General features: G+C 38.0%; 1 protein-coding gene across 8 annotated transcripts; it reads left to right on the top strand.

Annotated features, from left to right (window-relative positions):
- Positions 1-41: 41 nt before the first annotated feature.
- Positions 42-19,953, top strand: pax6a (paired box 6a). 8 transcript variants are annotated; one of them, XM_071416209.1, is made up of 15 exons: positions 3,840-4,093; positions 4,227-4,375; positions 6,850-6,927; positions 7,175-7,228; positions 7,932-7,952; positions 10,317-10,447; positions 10,772-10,813; positions 10,903-11,133; positions 11,440-11,605; positions 14,929-15,087; positions 15,389-15,471; positions 15,595-15,751; positions 16,001-16,113; positions 16,649-16,796; positions 18,622-19,953. In XM_071416209.1, the coding sequence occupies exons 4-15, from the start codon at positions 7,216-7,218 to the stop codon at positions 18,705-18,707; spliced, it is 1,350 nt and encodes a 449-aa protein (XP_071272310.1). In that variant the 5' UTR covers positions 3,840-4,093; positions 4,227-4,375; positions 6,850-6,927; positions 7,175-7,215; the 3' UTR covers positions 18,708-19,953. The 8 variants fall into 8 exon arrangements, with proteins under 8 accessions (XP_071272304.1, XP_071272307.1, XP_071272306.1 ...); XM_071416203.1 differs by lacking the exons at positions 3,840-4,093; positions 6,850-6,927 and adding an exon at positions 42-197; XM_071416206.1 differs by lacking the exons at positions 3,840-4,093; positions 6,850-6,927 and adding an exon at positions 276-369.
- Positions 19,954-20,281: the final 328 nt, after the last annotated feature.

Raw genomic sequence — 20,281 nt, 5'->3', positions numbered from 1 at the left:
TGGATGATATTATGGGAAAGTTGGTGGTAGAAGCGACAGGGTCATTTTACATGATCATCGACTTGGAAACAGACCTGCAATTCAATACATGAAAACCATGGACTCTAAATGTCACATTCTATACATTCTTTCTTCTGTTTTATGATGATCAACACTGACTGGAAACACAAGTGAAGTGGATCTTTACTTTCTTCCAGGTAGGACTTTAAAAATATTTATCTGTCAACCATTACGCTTTATATTGCGTTCCTGGCTTGGTGGCTTGGATATATGAATCCTTACTATTCAGCAAAGCGGTCTGCAAACCTATTTTTCCTTTGCATGAGTGTTCCCACTGAGCTTCGAGGAAACATGTTTATTGAACCCGAGGTAAGTCTTCACGTGATAGTAAGTAGGGGAATGTTGTCCAGATTGCTTAAACAGTTAAACAAGCTAGACAATGGACTTAAGAAATGTAAACGTAGCCTTTGATGGATTTAATCCAACAACAGTTCTACGTAAGCATGTTTAATGCTTAGGCAAATAATATAAATAATAACAATTATAATAATTATTGTTGTGTTTCGTGTGTTATTAGGTTTTAGAGTTGATATAACCGGAGGCTATTTTTCTAGTTGTATGCCCTTTTAAATTGTTTAAAGCATGTGAGTATGACAACACGTCCGTGAGTGTACTGTATGTACACTGCAGTTTACCTCATGACTAAATTGAACAATTTCCACACCTTCCTATTTAGGGGCATTTATAGAGGAATATGTTTATGCTGCTGTCAGGAAGTAAATAATCTGGCAATTAAACATTTCATGAAATACGACAAGATCTTCAGTTGCACTTTACATTCGGAATATGGGCCTGCATCACAATTAATAAACACATAGGCCTGCAGGTATAGCCATAACAAAACATGTTACTACCCCCCTCCATACAGGAGTGAATGGTTAGACCTATATGACAAAACATGTATTCATTCAGCAGTAGATCATTTATGTCAAGTATAGCCTAGCTGCAATTTATAATTTGTTAGCTGTGATACTCCAAGATCAAGTGCTAGTCTACTAGTTAGCTGTTGAATATAATAATAAACCTCATAAAACCTCACGTTTCCCACAAACGATCCTCTCCATAACTTCTTATAAATCAATGGCTGTATCAACCCACTTTATTCGCTTCGGCTGATACTTTTGTCTCTCTCTCTTTCTTTCTCTCTCTATCTCTCCCTGTCCTGTTTTCAATGATGACGTCAGCCACATTCAGTGACACCTCCCCTTATGATTTTTTGAGGGGGGGGGTCAAAACTTTTAGGGGGTGCTCAAAAAACACTTTGCCCGAGGGAAAAGAGCGACAAGATTCCAGTATTTTCCCATGGTCTGAGAAAGTACTTTGTGCTAATCCAAAACTGCGCTAATTGATAATTTTCCACATAGCAATTGCAACTCGTGGATGTTTCCTGAGTTGTTCCAATTAATGGATTTACAGTTTAAATGTTGTTGTTTTTCACTTGTTGATTTCGAGAAATGTGTTCTGGAGTCAAGTAACAAGATAACTCAACCACAAGAAAACAACAAGGCGGATTACATCTTTCCAAAGAATGAAATGATCCATAGGTGCTATTGTTGAGCATTGTTACAACAGCTTGATCTGGGATCTTCTCATTGAATGGAGTGAAGCAGAAGGAATTGTGGTTTGTACATTACAATATAACAAATGTTGTTAGCAGTGCACTGCATGGTTCTTCAGTGGGTTTATGGACATGAAAGACGACTTTTTGGTAGCCTAGTTTTAGGGTAAAAATGTAATGATGTATTTCGCCCATAGATGTGCATCAAAGCAATTATAACTGCATTTTCAACATGCGTTGACAGTGTCATGTTTTGTTTATTTGCATACATAAAATGTTTGGCCTATGCTGTGCATGCTCAGAAAGCTTCATCAAATATCATATTCAAACGTTAGTATTTATTTAACCTTCATTTAACTAGGCAAGTCATTTAAGAACAAATTCTTATTTACAATGACGGCCTACCCGGGCCAAACCCTAACGACGCTGGGGCAATTGTGCGCCGGTATATAGGAATCCCAATCACGGCCGGATGTGATACAGCTTGGAACCGAACCAGGGTCTGTAGTGACACTAGCACTGAGATGCAGTGCCTTAGACCGCTGTGCTAGTGGGGAGCCCGAGTGAGCCCATCTTAAACATCTTTGATTTTGACATACTATTAACCAATATTTTACTACACAGAAACCTTAAAATAACCACATTGTAAGGGTGGCCTATAGTTTATGTAGCCTACAGATACATAGAATCTTGCTCTTATACAAATAATTTAATTAGAATAATTTGCTATTTTATCCCTGATTCTAAGACACATATAGCCTACTTTACTGCATCTAACTATATATTCCACATATGACAACAGAGTTCCTTGGAATAAAAAAAATTGCCACATTGGTAGCCTAACTTCGTGAGCACTTCTGCGCACTGCAAAAACAGTGTGCCAAAATGTGTAGGCAACAGTAAACCGTCCACGTCATAAGAATTTGCAGCAAGGATTGTAGAGGAGTGGAATGAAAGTTTTGTGCAAATATTAGGAAGTGACAGAGTTTCACCACGGGACTCGAGATGACAGTGCATGACGGTCGCGGCAGCTCATTATCCTAGCCACCCTTTCATTGCGATGCAAACTCTTTGGCAGTGTCGTTTGTCTTCTCATTGTACTTTAGTTGGGAATGCAATGGTTGTCAGAACTTATTCAGTTTATTGATGAGCTCTGACTTTTAGCACTTTTCACATGTCAAAGGAAGTCAAGTGTATGCATCCACGAGTTCATTTTATGCTCTGCGCCTCCCGACACTTTTCTCCCCTCTTGCAGGTTACCCCACCATGCCACAGCCCCCCTTGTTTCTTATCCCACGACCCGGAATCTATTCCATTTGAATAAATGATGGGAACACCCATAGCCGAGACTGGTCCTCCAAGTGTAAAGTCAAATGCAGGCACGGAGGGGTTGATTTGGAGTGTATGGTGTGCGTTAATGGCCAGGCATTCAACAAATGTAGGTCTGCTGTGTGGTCATGACTGCAAAGTAATTTGCTTATATTTACGTCCTGTGTTATCTGTCCTTTAGAATCTTGGACGCTGCGTCTTGGCTATCATTTGGTCCATTGAAAATGAAGTAAGATTATCGTTCTCTCTATTATATTAATTTAGTCCATAGATATTGTTTATAATTTCGGTCTAAACAACCAAATCTACGATGTGATGTCATAATCAACAGCGACAAGTGCAGAAAGTTTGCAATTATGACACTGCACTTCTGGCTGCTGCGTAAAGATCGCTTTCAGAAGTGATAGCCAGATAATTCCTAAACTGAATCTTTCAATTCAGCCTTTTGATAAAACATATATATATATATATATATAAATGTTAATATTACAAATAGATAAGCTATCAATTTATGTAGGTTAAATTAGTAAAGTGGTGCTTTGTTGGTCTTTATCAGTGGACTATCAGTGTAAACGATAAAGATGGACTGCAAATTGTGAATGTTGATTAATTTGAGGTCGGCGCGCACCATGTGTTCACCGCCCGTATGTCCATGTATAACTTCAGGTTCATCGTTAGTGTAGGAAGGCTTGTCTGCGTTCCACGATGGTGGAGCCCTGTGAGTTGCACTTGCCATTCCTTATCCAATGGTTAGCCTTCAATAGCATCCAATAGCATTCCTAAAGGACATTTTCAGTGTGTGTGTGTGTGTGTGTGTGTGTGTGTGTGTGTGTGTGTGTGTGTGTGTGTGTGTGTGTGTGTGTGCGTGCGTGTGTGTGCGCGTGTTTGTGTGTGTGCGCGCGTGTGTGTGTGTATGTTAGAGAGGGAGAAGTGAATTTGCATGAGCAGAGTTATTAGTAGGTTTGAAAAGCTAGCACTGGCTCTGCCCGGTTTCCCGCTCTGCACGGCGGAGTAGGAGGAAGTGTTTCGCTGGAAGATGATGACAGAGGTCAGGCACTGCTAATCGGCCACTGAAGAGGAGTGGAGGCGAGGCACAGACCAGGAACACATACATTAATACACTTGTACCATCACCAATCAGCATAGGTGCGCTGCTCTGCGCTACTCTCTCCCTCTCCCCTCTCTCTTTCTCTCTCTCTCACCAACTCACGAGCGCACATTTTCAGTCTCGCGCAGCCCTGACAACCCATTTTATTGTCAATCTCTGCTTCCTTCGCAGGGATTTCCATCTCTATTCAAGATCACTTGGAACATATATACAAGACAAACTCTTCGCAGGGGCTATCCAGCACTGTGGTCCCGTCTCATTTGTGCTCAGACTTATCAACTAAGGCTTTGGCTGCAGTGTACACAGGATGCCTCAAAAAGGTAAGCTCTGATTTCTTGGCACTTTGTACCTAGCTTACATTTCAGACAGCACGCATTATTCACTCGTATAGCCTATAGCGTACACATTACACCATTTTAGAGTGAAACATCAAAAAGTAGGTTAAGTGTTGGAAATGCTAATTAAACTCCAAGTTAATAACGTTTAAGTTTTTGTAATTTAGGAAGAGTCCGAACGGCTCAAAAGTTTGTAGTGCTGGTCATTTAACAAAGGAACGTTGGTACGCAGACTAGTGGCAGCCTAATTTGAACATTTGGGTTCGCACCCTTATGTATTTATACTGTGCTTTTGCTTTTATTCCGTCGGTGCTTGCAGTTATCTTAATGCTTATGTATGACAGGGAAGAGTAAAAAGTCAGGCCAAGACAATGATCAGTCCAAAGAATGGGGACGTGATGATGCGATGATCAAGGGTGTCAAGTTGAATCATACAGTCGGCCTCACCGGGCACCATTACAAAAAATTATCTTTTAACTTTTTCCTAAGTTTGGCAAATGTTTAATCATTTTCAGGACACATTTTCCTCTATTCAATGACAATTTAAGTATTATACTTACTGAACTCAAATAGTAATGTTTTTAACATGCAGGATATATATGTGAAAACAATTCAGAAAGAAACTCGAATAGATTAGTCTATTATAGCTATTTCTCCACACAAAGTAATAATGATTAGAATAAGTGCATAGTTACGTTTTACGTACTACAAATATAAGACAATACAGAAAAATCACAACTTCAAAACCATTGTTTATATTAGTGGTTAATGACCTAATATGTTTATAACATTAGGCTATGCAATATGCTTTTGGCTCTTCCAGTACGATATTGCTTTTGTCAAAATATATGGTAGCTATATATAGTGGTGGATATATCAAATGTTACTGTGTTCAACTTCCTGCCAGGACATTGTTCATTTATGGAGTTTTTCTGCATATAAATGAAGGGAATAATCAGGAATAATATAGACCTTACAAGTCTGAAGATGCATGTTCAATTAAAATGGTTGTAGTTGTGAATTAAAACGGGCAAAATACAGATGAGGCCTTCCTCTTTTACAGACTGCATCAAATCAATTATACAATTCTAGTTAGACTTGCACAATAAGCTAATTATTGACACATTAAAAAGTGTGGTTTACAAGTAGACTGCTTCCGGGTTAAGTTTATGCTTAAATAATTTCTATATCAAATGAGTTGAATGATTAAAGGTTAATGGATTATTTTACACATACAATCAAAATAAACTCGAAACGCTTTACTTTGCTCTTCCCCATTTTCCATTGCATTATTGTATTTGAAGAGAATTAGAAGAGAGAATGAGAAAAATCAAATACATGCTTTGTAGCTACACCTGTCTAATTATAAACGTATATAATCAGTGAACCAATAGTGCATTTAATTTTCCTAACTTTATTTTAGAAAATTATTATAAATTATGAGTTATGATGATGAGTTAGTTGAATTTACAGCTTCTTTAGAATATCTTCATACATATGAATAGTAGCTTGGCTCTATGCTTGGATGTAAGCTATTTATTTGTGGATGCACACTGTAAATACACACACAGTCAGTCCATTGCCTGTTTAAAAAGGAGAAGATAAAAAGGGAGAAAATCAAAGCGTGGACTATTTCCTTAGTGGCCTCCTTTTCGGCAAATGTTTTGAATGGGCTCTTTATGGCAATTGTCTTTTTCCAATTGAGCACCCCACTGAGCTGTTGTATATTTTTTTACAATCCTAACGACACACACCAGCAACAGAATTACCTCCAGATATTTAAAACAAGAAATTGAGTTTCTATTTTCCAAATCGAGACAAACAAAAAAGCAGAGGGATACGGACACCGGGTCACGGCAAGCAGCAGTGTAACTGTGGCGGTGTGAGAGGGTGTTGTGCTGGGCATGGTTGCAGTGGGAGGGGGTTGCTCCCTACAGCTCTTTGTATTCCTGAGAGTTGTTGGTACGTTTAGTTCGAGGCTGTGTAGCTAGTTAGTGAGCCTGAGTTATGCTCTCTGGGTTCTGGTGTAGAAGCAGAAAGGACGCCATTGTTGAAATTCTGCAGGCTTTGTTGGAGAGCCTTCACCCCCTCCCGATGTCACTTTCCAAAGCAGCCAAGCGAGGTAGACAGCGTGTGTCACTAGACGACTACATATAAAGCCATCTTAAACGTATATTACTGACTAAAGTTTTCACGGCCAATATAATAACAGTAATATTTTAGATCTTAATATGCAAATGTATTCAAAATTCCTAAACTTTCTTTCTTAAAGGTAGCCCGCTTACTCTCAATACACCTAAAATACACTCAAACGCTGATAATAAACTATTGAACGTTTTCTAAAATTACTGCAATGCTATTTATCTCATGAAATGAGTTAGAAAATATTGCAGTAAGTCTGACTTAATAAAAACGAAAGCTCAGGTGCCTACTAATAAAATGTTTTGCTTTGTCCATAGGGAGAATATATTAACTAGTGAGAAGCAGATGAGAGATTCTTTAAATTGTTTTAAGCGGACAGTCCACACTGTTTCCAGGCAAGTTTAAACACTGAATATATATATATATTCAAAAATCTATAGAACAACAAACGATATTATGCTCTCATATTATGAAATATCAATGAATAATAGCCTAATGCATCCTGAGGTATTCATGAGTAATATAGTTCCCACCGTAATTGTCTAATTGCACCAAATCAATGTCTGCGATGTGTATGTATCCTGAGTATTGTAATATTATTAGCAATACTGATCATTGCTATTCTTTCCCCATGACTAATAGAATACTATAACCGGGCCACGTGGGAATCTGGCGTCGCGTCCATGATGCAAAACAGTAAGTGAATGATTTTTTCAGAGTAACTATATACACTGAGCAGTAAAGAAATATGTGGCACATAACATTTATGCTGCATATGTTGGTTTGCATGTTTGTGTAGAATAAGGCCAAGATTTTTCGACATGTTTACAATTTCTGAATTAGGAATGTTTTATATATGCACATTCACATTATTTTGATCCACACAGTTGTATTTGTATCAGTTGACTTTGACTAGTATGCTTCTATTAACCTGTACGTGTAACAACTGAAATATAGTCCAAAATCACTATCACGAACTATCAGAGAAGAGGCTAGCAGGAAGTAGTAGGCCTCGATGGTTGTATTTATTGGCTAATTACACACAACTTCCAAATAAGTTGTGTTGTCACATATAGGCCTACACAATAATAATACAACACCAATAGAAAGAAAGAAAGAAAGAAAGAAAGAAATATATTCTTGATATGCACTAATGGACATTGCATGCATCTCATGGAGAATATGTCATGTTTATGAAAATGTTATTCCTTCTGTATAACCACAGTGTGAGGGTAATGCTTTGATGAGAATTTCAGAGTATTTTTTTATGAACACATTGGGACTATAAACGTTAGAGCAGTATTTACATATTTGAGATGCTATTCAGTAATTCATAATTTTGTATCGTTGACAGAGTGACAATAAAATACATATATTTTCTTTTTTAATGCTGGACAAGAGGTGTATGACTATAACGAAGGTGTGTGGAATGGCTTACTCTCATTCTCTTAAAATCAACGACACGTTTGTGCTGCAGTGTGCTTTCATATTTATGCTAATACGTTATATTGTCTTGGCTTAGCCTTGCACCATGTATATTTTTATATCAGGACTAAATGTAACAACTTATAGACGTAGGCTCAGAGGGAAGATGTGACGCAGACACTTGAAAGACCTCCAACCAAACAAAGCATCTGAATCTAGGTCAGTTTAAGTAGGCCATATGAAATAATTCAACGGTGATGTGAAGTCCCATATTCCCTCTCACGTTTGAAAAGAAAACTGACGTCTTCAAATAATTGCAATATACGAGTTTTTTCTTTGCATGAAAAAAAAATACCGCATCAAAATGTACATTGTGTCTGTTCCTTACTTTTTAAATGGACCTACTGGCTACCAAACTATTAGGGCTATATATTATCCTGTCATCAAGATTGTATAGAACTATACCTTCATTTATCTCTTGTTACATTTTTACATTGTGGTGGCAATGGACTGTGGTGATCTCTTGAGCGAAATGCTGAGCAGATATGATTCGGGTGAGGCCTTCAGTTTGTCTAAAGGTCGCGGCTGGCTCTGCAGGCTTTGTGCTAATAACTCCTGGGTGTATATGGAACTGAGCGTCCAAATTGACGCCATATGTTTTCCTATTAATTGACTTGCAATAGAATACAAGGCGCATAATCATTGCCACCAGGCGAGATCGACACCACTCACCGTGGGGAATTATTTAATGATTGAGATTTAACCTTTCGAGTGAAAGTTAGATTGGATATTCTTATCTCTGTGTGGCAGTGATCAAGTGAATTTATATGAGCACTAGGCCTATACGGGAGGCGCGTTCAAAGCCAATAAATATTCAATATGCTTTTCCCTGCTGGCCTATCAAATGCACAAACACAATTGATTTAATCTAATCCTGGAATTAACCTCAACATAGCGATGGATTTGCTCTTCTCCTGAGCTTATAGGCTGTATTTACACCCTGATTTTGGCTAGAATTTGTGAATTTAGCACAATGGCAGTAGACAACAAATTCACAAGCAGGTGTAATTTTCTTTTTTAAGGCCTAATGTAATATTATAATTGATGTAGGGCTTACGTATTATTTAATTATTATTTGAAAACACAATAACAAAACATATATAAAACAAGGGAGAGTGCAAACATCTACAGCAGACTCATAATAACAAATATGATTTGTCGCTTGAAAAAAAAAAGGATGTCACTTTTGATATATTAAGAGCGACGCGCGCTCCCATCCTCGTGCCCGCGCACAGCCCCCTGGCTACCATAAAATGAAGCTTCCCTTGAAGGGTAAATGAGTAGAGTCCAATTTAGTCTGAGTGATATCCAAATGCAGACAGAAAGGGTCGTTTTATCATGCTACTATTTGTCGTGACGATGCCATTTCCAAAAGCAGAGCAGTGTCATAAAGTGACATGCCTGCCACAAGTGCTCCAACTGATCTTTTCAATTAGCCTTCCATGCATGATCCAGGGCGACTTCCGCCTATTTCCAGAAATTAACATCAAACTTGACGTGTAGCTAGCTTTACTCTAAAGACAAATGTCAGCCAGGCTCATCATATTTTCCCCCTCTTCTATATTTGGAGGTTATTTATTGCTAAGGAGCTTGTGCTCTTGGAGTCAATTTAACGGGAGGCTTCGAAGGGAAGGGAGCGGACAACTAGAGCAAACGTAGGCGGCTACAAGGAGGCTGCTTTTCTATTGGACTTCAGGTTTGGTTTGGTTTTCTGGGCTATCCTAAACTGGATATTGTTAATGAACTCGCATGAAACCTGTTTAAATGAGCGTTTATGGTGTTTTAGCTGGGGTAATATCAAGTTGATATAAAGTTGGATTAGGTGACGATTTGTTTTTAGTCTTGAAATTATACTGTAATTACTACCTTAAAATGCTGTGCCGCAAATGCCATTACGCTATTTGATCTTAAAGCTTTGCAAAGATGCACAAATCTCGGGTCAGTGGGCTGGAGATGTTTTGGTCGAGATCATACCACACCGCTAATCAATGTTCTGCTCGTGTGATTAGAACAAGAATGTAGAAAATAATGACATCGGAAAGAATTTCGAAAAAATTACAGATGAATAATGGCAATCATTACAGACTTCAAATTCCAGCGTGATTTTCCCGATGTTTGGTGTTGAACGTCCAGTTTAGTTTATTGTCTCCTGTTCTGTTTGATAACTTTTATTTTGGATAGTTAACATCTAAACGCTTGCATCGGAGACATCTGTATTGAAGAGGCTGCTGTTTTTATAAAATCACAGCTCTTGATTAATGGCTTAACTAAAGAGAGTGCATCCCCTGTCTCTGCCCAGGTCACAGCGGAGTGAATCAGCTTGGCGGAGTGTTCGTCAACGGCAGACCCCTGCCCGACACCACCAGACAGAAAATAGTCGAGCTTGCTCACAGTGGCGCGCGGCCGTGCGATATATCCAGGATTCTGCAGGTGATAACACTGCATTCTTCTCTCTGTCTGCATCAGTAAAACGCTTTAGAATATGATTCCTAATGCGTGATGTTTATTTAGAATATATACCAACTCAATGCACATTCAACTATTGTCAGTTCAAACCATTTTAAGTTGCAGTTTTGAAAATATAATATTACGCACGAATAAATAGGCTACTTCATTGTAGCAATGAATTATGGTTTGTGGTGATACCAGGATATGTTAGGATACAACCTGCAAACACAACCATCCAAAGTAGATGCCGTGATCCAGTGCAAATTAAATTACCGTACCATTCAAGGTATATTTCTTGTGTTATAGACCCATGGTGATGCAAAAGTTCAAGTGCTGGACAATGAAAACGTAAGCGTAACAATGTTTGTAGTATAAACATATATTTCACATTAGTCTTAAATAATGTATGTGATTTGTGTCTATTGTTTTCTATTTAGGTGTCAAACGGCTGTGTGAGTAAGATTCTGGGCAGATACTATGAAACCGGCTCCATCAGACCAAGGGCGATCGGGGGTAGCAAACCAAGAGTAGCAACTCCCGAGGTGGTCGGAAAAATTGCAGTATACAAGAGGGAGTGCCCTTCAATCTTCGCCTGGGAAATTCGTGACAGACTGCTATCCGAGGGGGTCTGCACAAACGATAATATACCCAGTGTAAGTTCATTGAGTGTAAGTTATTAGTCATACCATTTTATAGGCCTATACGCTTAAACAAATGACCATGAACAACTGACCTCCATATTGGTTATGATTATGCACCTGTTTCAGAATAATTACACAAATTGAAAATGTAATTGATATTTTGTTAATCTCCCATTTCGATAGCGATTTTCTTATCCAAATACATATTGTGAATGTGAGGGTATGCATGCACTTATGTGACAGATCACTTGCAAGCCAATGTGCCGTCACAACAAGGGAAACAAGCGCCAAGCGCGTTTAATTAATGTGAAGGATTTTGGATTTGTCTTTCAGGTGTCGTCGATAAACAGAGTACTGCGCAACCTGGCTAGCGAGAAGCAACAGATGGGCGCAGATGGCATGTATGAGAAGTTGAGAATGCTGAACGGTCAGACTGGGACGTGGGGGACCCGGCCGGGCTGGTACCCCGGAACCTCAGTGCCAGGACAGCCCAACCCAGGTAAGAGAATCACTGGATTGGATAAGTGAAGTGCGGGTGTCTTTATTATGTTGTTTTTATAACGATTAATTACTATTATTATTATAAGTAGTAGTAGTAGTATCGTAGGCTGTATGATTATATTATGCCTATATTATTACAATAGTGTTATTACCAAAATAAACTATAATATTTCATTTTTATTTTATCGTGTTACAACATTATTAGGCTAAATTATTGTTACATTGTTTAAAGTAACATGGGAATAAAAATTACTTTTCCGAAAATCTTTGAGTTCAGTTGATATTGTTTATCACTAACGCATTTGGTTCATAAGACTTATCTGACTTATGCATGGAACTATAATTAATTTGTAACCAAACACTTTTGGGAAGCATAGATGAACGTCTAATTCTGATGTGAGAGTGTGAGAGCGTGTTGAGATTCAAATATTACTTGGTTGATTCGACTAGTTATTACATTGCAAATTCTTGACATGTTTTTCTATCAACTTTTTTTACAAAATGGTTGTAATTTCACCATTTAGTCTTCACGATTTAGTCTGCACGATTGACCCATTCCTAGGCCTATAGGCCTACTATATTTTGCATTGACCGAGGATGAAAAATATCTGAAGCTGTGTGCGGAATATCTGTACAAAGGATGTTTCTGTCACACGCAAGAATTTGTTATGGGAACAGTTCTGTCGCTATGTAATTGCTCATTAGAGAACGTTTTGTTTCTCATTAAGGCGACATGAATAAGCGTCTAGTTTGAGGAGACAGCTGTAGAAATGTTCCACTGGAGACCTCTGGACACGATATGGCATCACTTGCCAATTAGACACGTCAGTTTTAAGAGAACTAAACAATATAGTATGGACACTATAGATATACAAATAATCGTGTTTTCCCCCTCATAATATCTGCAGTTTTTTGTTGTTGTTGGCAACTATATCTGTCTCGCGAATTGCTTTGATGGGCCTACATTTGTATTTTTTTCACTATACATTTTTTTCCAACTCTTAAAGTCCTATTGGCTTTGGAGCTCTTGGTAGAATGAAGTAACCCCAACAATTACATTAAGGTGAAAGGTGAAGATGAAAGGTGAAGATGACAGGTGATGATGACAGGTGATGATGACAGGTGATGATGACAGGTGATGATGACAGGTGACCAAGTGTCATGAGTAACAAATGGTAGCCTATTTTTTATTAGCAATAATATATATATATATATATTTATTTTATTGTATTTTTTGTTATTATTATTATTATTATTATAATTAACTAGGCACTACTGTTATTATAATAGTATCATAATAGTATTAAGTATATAATCTAAACCTATATAATCTTATCACAATGATATAGGCTAATATTATTATATATGAATAATAACTCTGTTGTTGTTTGTACTTCAAATGTATCTATTTTATCCTGTCTATTCAAAATGTGTGTGTAAACACAACCAGCTATACCAACATCATATGCTCACTTATGTTCTGCCATAAGTGTCTATACTTGCGTGGAGTGCGATTTCAAGGGCATTAAGAATCCATTACTCTGGAAGCATACGGTTGGGTGAGGTCTCAGAGGGGGACAAATATGGTCTCAATCTGATAAACGCCATGCAACAGTGAATAAAATAACGAATTCATCAGAGTGACGGGGCCTACAAAGAGAGAACTCTTTCATAAGCAGAGGGTAAAAGCTCTCCCTGGCTATTTCGTGTTTTTAGGGATCAACGTGACGGTTTTTCTAATCTTTTTCTTTCTGGAGGACTAAAGCTGCCTATAGGGTTTAAGCACTTTCTCTTTCAGGGGTCCCAGAATGTTTTACGTTTCTATTTAAGGTTATCTATGTCTTGGCTTGTTTTACTCCTCACCGATTGCGACACGTGATACTATGGAACGGTATATTTCCCAGCGTCTTTCATTATTGAAAACAAATCCCAAATCTAGCGACAGTTGATCTGGCTGAGGGATAATAGGATGCACATTCACTCCTTTTGACAGATTAGCTACAAAACTATAGCGCACTGGCCACTGATAAACTTTCTTTTTGGAGAGACATTTAAAGGGGATAGCTTAATCGTTGCATATGTTTACACCTGGTTCTGAATAATGCATTTGGTTTTGAAACTACAAATCTGTCAGAAAAACATACACATAACGTCAAAGCAGAGTGAATAAGATACCCACATATGATGATGAGTCACTGCTGATGTGTTTTTCAAATATATCAAGATTATATTACTTATATTCCTTACCAATACAGTTTATGACTATACTGAGCAACCTGCCCGGGAAGAAAAAAACACCAAATGTAAAATGGTAATGACCTGCACAATAAACTGTCAAAGCAGATGTATCTAGGCCTACATAACCAGTCTATATCATCTTGCTACATAGGCATAATGTAATGGAGCAAAGGGATGCTGAATAAAGTGTTTAACAACGCCACTCACTGAGGCCCCCTAACTCACTGTTGGTTTCCCTGTCCCCTTTATGTAGGCCTAACAAACAGGGGCTGAGCAAGTGATGTCTCATTCAGCATGTGCTGGGTGATTTTCTTCTATGGCCTAAAGAAGGTATAAATCCTTACTGGCGTTGAACAGGGCATCCTAGGAGACAGTGATTAATGATAGCAGTGCATAAAGGTTAACATACTAAGCTGAAAAGTCTGTTGACTGGAATCCTCCAGCTACAATGAAGGGTACTGAGTGCCTCGAGAGAATCCCTTTGTTGCCTTCTCCAATTGTGTCCTCAAAATTCTGCCCACGAAAGTTTGCCAACCCCTCCATAGACCGTGAATTGAATAGTTTCCCTTATGCTCTTGGTTTTGTGTGGTCGTGAAAAATAGCTTTTATTCAAGTGTTGGGGGTTATTTCAAAGGGTGCACAAACATCCACGTGGAAAAAGCTAACATTTAAAAAGGGAACGTTTGGATTTTAAAGCATTTCAGGGGATCTGAATAGGTTCTAGTGCATTTTGTTGTATTTCAGCACGACAGGCATTGTTACATGGTCATAAAAGATCTAAGCCAAAGGAAATATTTTCCCACTAAATTGTATAGCCTTTTCTATAGCCTGGCGTGACTAATAATATCTGGTCGAAATAATGCAATGAATTGTCAAACCAAGTCAATATCAGCTGGAAGAAGCAGAGAACTCAAGAAGTCTTAACATTTCACTTATTTTAAGATCATATTTTACACACAGATGGGTTTTGGGCAAAACTCTAACATGATCACATTTCCTTCCCAACAGGTGCACTCATGCTAAGCATGGAAGCTGAAGAAGGAGTGATAGCTTGTATTGATTGATTGATTCTGTATGTTTCAGATGGTTGTCCACAGTCAGACGGTGGAGGTGAGAACACTAATTCAATAAGTTCGAATGGAGAAGACTCGGATGAGACCCAAATGAGACTTCAGCTCAAAAGAAAACTGCAAAGGAACCGCACTTCGTTCACACAAGAACAGATAGAAGCGCTTGAGAAAGGTAAATTATACCGCCACTGTCACGTGTTCTCGTCCAACTGTCGGCCAAATAATCTCATTAATGAGCTGGTGATACTAAATTAGTCTATTTTACACAAAAGTAAAGCATCATGGCTGACTCATATCTAGGTCTATTTATTTTGAATATCACCACAGATTACTGTTTTCAGAAGAATTTATTCACTGCAAATTATCCTTTTTTCAACAACTACATTAGTCTGAATGATTTTTTAGGCATATGTTATGTATAACACATTTAATGACTTCCTCTGTAGTTCATACTAATGTTGTTTTTGTTTCAGAGTTTGAAAGAACTCACTATCCAGATGTTTTCGCAAGGGAAAGACTTGCTGCAAAAATTGACCTCCCAGAGGCCAGAATACAGGTACAGTAACCGCTCCTTGTGCCCATTAACATCACCTTGAATGTAGGAATGTTATAACCACATTCACAGAAGTGGCAGCAGACAAATCCAACACTAACCTTTGAAACATGACTGTGGTTTCAGGTGTGGTTTTCAAATAGGAGGGCAAAGTGGAGGAGGGAGGAGAAACTCCGGAATCAAAGGCGACAAGCCAGTAACTCCTCCAGTCACATCCCTATCAGCAGCAGTTTCAGCACCAGTGTCTACCAGCCCATCCCACAGACCACAGCACCAGGTTGGAGTCAGTGATCTTTATCAAAACGTTATGTTCCTCAGTTACATTCCACCGTCATGTATTGCCTGTAGGGACTATTTTTGTGATGTTAGTACTGTAGCCTAATCAGAATGGTGAACAAATATTTATTGTACGAATATGTGTGAGAGTCAGGAGAGCCACACAATCCATTCTATGTTCCTGCATGTCAATGATACAAATGGCAATCAGGCGCAGACTGGTATCTAAAATACCTTTCTATATCTCCCCCTGCAGTGTCGTTCTCCTCAGGATCCATGTTGGGAAGACCAGACACAGCCCTTACAAACACATACAGTGCCCTGCCACCTATGCCAAGCTTCACCATGGCCAACAACCTGCCTATGCAAGTAAGTACATCACTGTCAGATCCAATAATAAATGCAGTATTTTGGCGTTGTTTTTGTAATTACTTAGCATAGCATCTAAATGAATGACCATGATAAAGATATGTTGTAAACCTATATAAAGTACGGCGGCAGGTAGCCTAGTGGTTAGAGCGTTGGAGTAGTAACCGAAAGGTTGCTAGATTGAATCCTTGAGCTGACAAGGTAAAAAGCTGTCGTTCTGCCCCTGAACAAGGCAGTTAACCCACTGCTCCTAGGCCGTCATTGTAATTAAGAATGTGTTCTTAACTGACTTGCCTAGTTTAAATAAAGGTGAAATAAATAAATAAATACATAAAAATACATACTTGTCACACAAGTTAATGCTGTAACTTGCAATGCTGTATTAAATACTATGATGAATTTCTAGCTGAAATATGATAGACAATATTTTTGTTCCCATGCTTGACGTGGCCCATCCCTTAGTAATACAGTCGGAGATGTTGCTAGGTGACAGAGAAGCAGGTGAATCTGACTGTCCTGTGTGTTGTCCCCTCAGGCCCCTGTGTCCAGCCAGACCTCCTACTCCTGCATGCTGCCCACCAGTCCCTCAGTCAACGGACGGAGCTACGACACGTACACCCCTCCTCATATGCAGGCACATATGAACAGCCAATCAATGGCTGGTTCAGGTGGCAACTCAACAGGTAAGCAGAGAAAAATGCGTGACAAAATAAACAAAATCCAAGAAATTACAAAACACCATTTGCAAATGTTAGTAGGCCTTCAGAAATTATTCACACCCCTTGACTTTTTCCACATTTTGTTGCATTACAACCTGAATTTAAAATTTATTCAATTTCGATTTTTTTGGGTCACAGGCCCCATAATGTCAAAGTGGAATGATGTTTTTAGAAATATTTACACATTTTTTAAAACTTTAAAGCTGATACGTCTTAAGTCAATAAGTATTCAATCCCTTTGTTATGTCAAGCCAAAGTAAGTTCAGGAGTAACATTTTTTTTTTAACAAGTCACATAATAAGTTCATGGACTCAATTTGGTGCAACAATAGTGTTTAACATAATTTTTTAATGACTACCTCATCTCTGTACCGCACACATACAATTATCTGTAAGGTCCCTCAGTCGAGCAGTGAATTTCAAGCACAGATTCAACCACAAAGGCCAGGGAGGTTTTCTAATGCCTCGCAAAAAAGGGGCACCTATTGGAATACAGGTAAAAAAGTTATTAATTACACTTTGGATGGTGTACCAATACACCCAGTCACCGCAAAGATACAGGCATCTTTCCTAACTCAGTTGCTGGAGAGGAAGGAAACCACTCAGGGATTTCACCATGAGGCCAATGGTGACTTTAAAACAGTTACAGAGTTTAATGGCTGTGATAGGAGAAAACTGAGGATGGATCAACAACATTGTAGTTACTCCACAATACTAATCCAATTGACACAGTGAAAAGAAGAAGCCTGTACAGAATAAAAAATATCCGCAGCAAGGCACTAAAGTAATACTGCAATAAATGTGGCAAAGCAATTCACTTTTTGTCCTGAATACAAAGTGTTATGTTTGGGGCAAATCCAATACAACACATTACTGAGTACCAATCTCCACATTTCAAGCATAGTGGTGGCTGCATCATGTTATGGGTATGCTTGTAATCATTAAGGTCTGGGGAGAGTTTCAGGATAAAAAAGAAATGGAATGGAGCTAAGCACAGGCAAAATCCTAGAGGAAAACCTGGTTCAATCTGCTTTCCACCAGACACTGTGAGATGAATTCACCTTTCAGTAGGACAATAACCTAAAACACAAGGCCAAATATACACTGGAGCTGCTTACCAAGAAGACAGTGAATGTTCCTCAGTGGCCGAGTTAAAGTTTTGACTTAAATCTGCTTGAAAATCTATGGCAAGACTGGAAAATGGTTGTCTGGCAATGATCAACAACCAATTTGACAGAGCTTGAAGAATCTTGAAAAGAATAATGGCAAATGTTGCACAATCTAGGTGTGGAAAGCTGTTAGAGACTTACCCAGAAAGACTCATAGCTGTAATCGCTGCAAAAGATGATTCTAACATGTATTGACTCAGTGGCTTGAATACTTATGTTATCGAGATAGATTAGTGTTTTATTTTTCATAAATGTTTTGCAAATGTTAAAAAAAATATCTACTTTGACATTAGAGTATTTTGTGTAGATCGTTGACAAAAAAATAAAATAAAATCAATTTTAATTCCACTTTCTAAAACAACAAAATGTGGAAAAAGTCAAGGGGTGTGAATGCTATCTGAAGGCACTGTATTTTGATAGATAGGTAATATAGATGTTCACATGTAAAAAAATAAAAAAAAATATTGAACATGTCAATTATATGGAGATTCTTGTTTACAATAATTCTATTATGGGAATACTGCTGTGTTTGCTAAAACTTGAATGTTACTGAGCAGACACTAGAAGGTACTGACTGTATGGTGCCAGAACTGATCCATCGCTCTGTGTTTGTTGTGTCAGGTCTCATCTCTCCTGGAGTATCTGTTCCTGTTCAAGTCCCAGGCAGTGAAGCAGACATGTCCCAGTACTGGCCCAGGCTACAGTAGAGACTTTCAACGTGCGACTCCTTGGATATTGTCTCGAAAGAAGAAGCTGTCCGGCAGTATTTTATTACAGACCTGAGAAAATACTCTAAAAGAGACTATTTTGTACTGGGATTGGGCCATTCTCTGTCATTCTTTGGCCACAAAGACTTGAAGAAGAAAAAAAGAGAAAGGACTTCTGTAAAGTGCCCTGTGTAACATCGTAAATGGTGGGGAAAAACTAGCTGTTTTCAGTTTCCAACTTATGTCATTTTTGGTGTATTTGTATATGGCCAGTTGTATGTCATGATGAAAAAAGAACAACGTGGATGGACAGTGAAACTGAGTTGGTCCTTGCTTCTGCTGAAAAGAAGATCATTTGTGAAGAATTTTCTTCCATGAATATTTTTTATCAATGTATATCAAGAAGCTCTCCCAGTCTGTGTACAGAATGTGGACTCTGGTGAAACAAGTTTGTATCATTCCAGGTACCAGTTGGGTATGAGAAGCCTGTTTCTCTATTCTTTTCTTTTCAAAAGCTTGCTGGCAGAAACATTGTAAATGGAAAGCATTAACCGCTGAAATGGAGTTGAAAAAAACTTTTGGTAGCTAAAAACGGTAGATTGTGTCTTCGATATAATTCAGTTTGTTATGTCGAAATGTAAGTATTTGTCTTCCCTAGCAGTCTCCCGGAACAATTTCTATAATAAAGTTAATTTCATTTATATTTCTCAGAATATCCTATATGTTTTACACATTTTAATTTAATTTCATTCAATCGGGTACAAGTTATTTGTTATAGTTGTACTTAAGTGTTTTACTTGACTTTGTGCTACTAAATTACTCTCACTGCAACAATGCATAGAAATGCAAGGCCTGCCAGAGTTTAAAGCCTTTTGAGGTTTGCATCTATACATATCCAAATGAACCATTGTTGATTGTACAAACAGACCAAAGCCTTTGTATATAATTTATGACACAACCTCCATTTCCTTTTGTAGTCTTCTGTTGCCAATTTTGTAAAGATTTTGGTAACTTTTAGATAGGTACAGAGTTTTAAATGTTAGTCTTTCAGTTGGTCTTTCACTTATGAGCAACAATCTTTCCTTACAGTGGATGACCTGAGCTCATTTCACACTCTCAGTTCCGTGCTAGCCTAGACTATTGTATGGATGGGGAGTCAAATTCAATTGTATTTCAAATATTTCCGTATCAATTTATTTAAGCATTCTTGTATTTTGTCAAAATATAAAAGTAATTTTGTACAGTATGATAGTGTCTAAGTGGGAGCTTTATGTTGCTAACTAATTCTATCAAAACAACATGCTATTGATGATGGTAATGAGTGTATGTTGCTGCAACATTCAGGACCTATAACTTTGGTAAACAAAACGTTGTCATAAGATCATCATACAGCCATAATTATTTCATGCAAGTAGACATCATTTATCTCATATGAGGGCAAAATACGTTTATCTTACATGAAGACTATAGGAAGAATGTAGTATTACTTATATACAACAAGAACCTTTTGAAAATGTAGCTGTTATAGTTTAGAAAATATTTTATATTACCCAAAGGTCAATAGTACTTGGATA

The sequence above is a fragment of the Salvelinus alpinus genome, chromosome 9, assembly GCF_045679555.1.
Source record: "Salvelinus alpinus chromosome 9, SLU_Salpinus.1, whole genome shotgun sequence".
NCBI classification, from domain to species: Eukaryota; Metazoa; Chordata; class Actinopteri; order Salmoniformes; family Salmonidae; genus Salvelinus; species Salvelinus alpinus.
The sequence above is the reverse complement of the archived record's forward strand: the minus strand, read 5'-3'. Positions and strand labels throughout refer to the sequence as shown.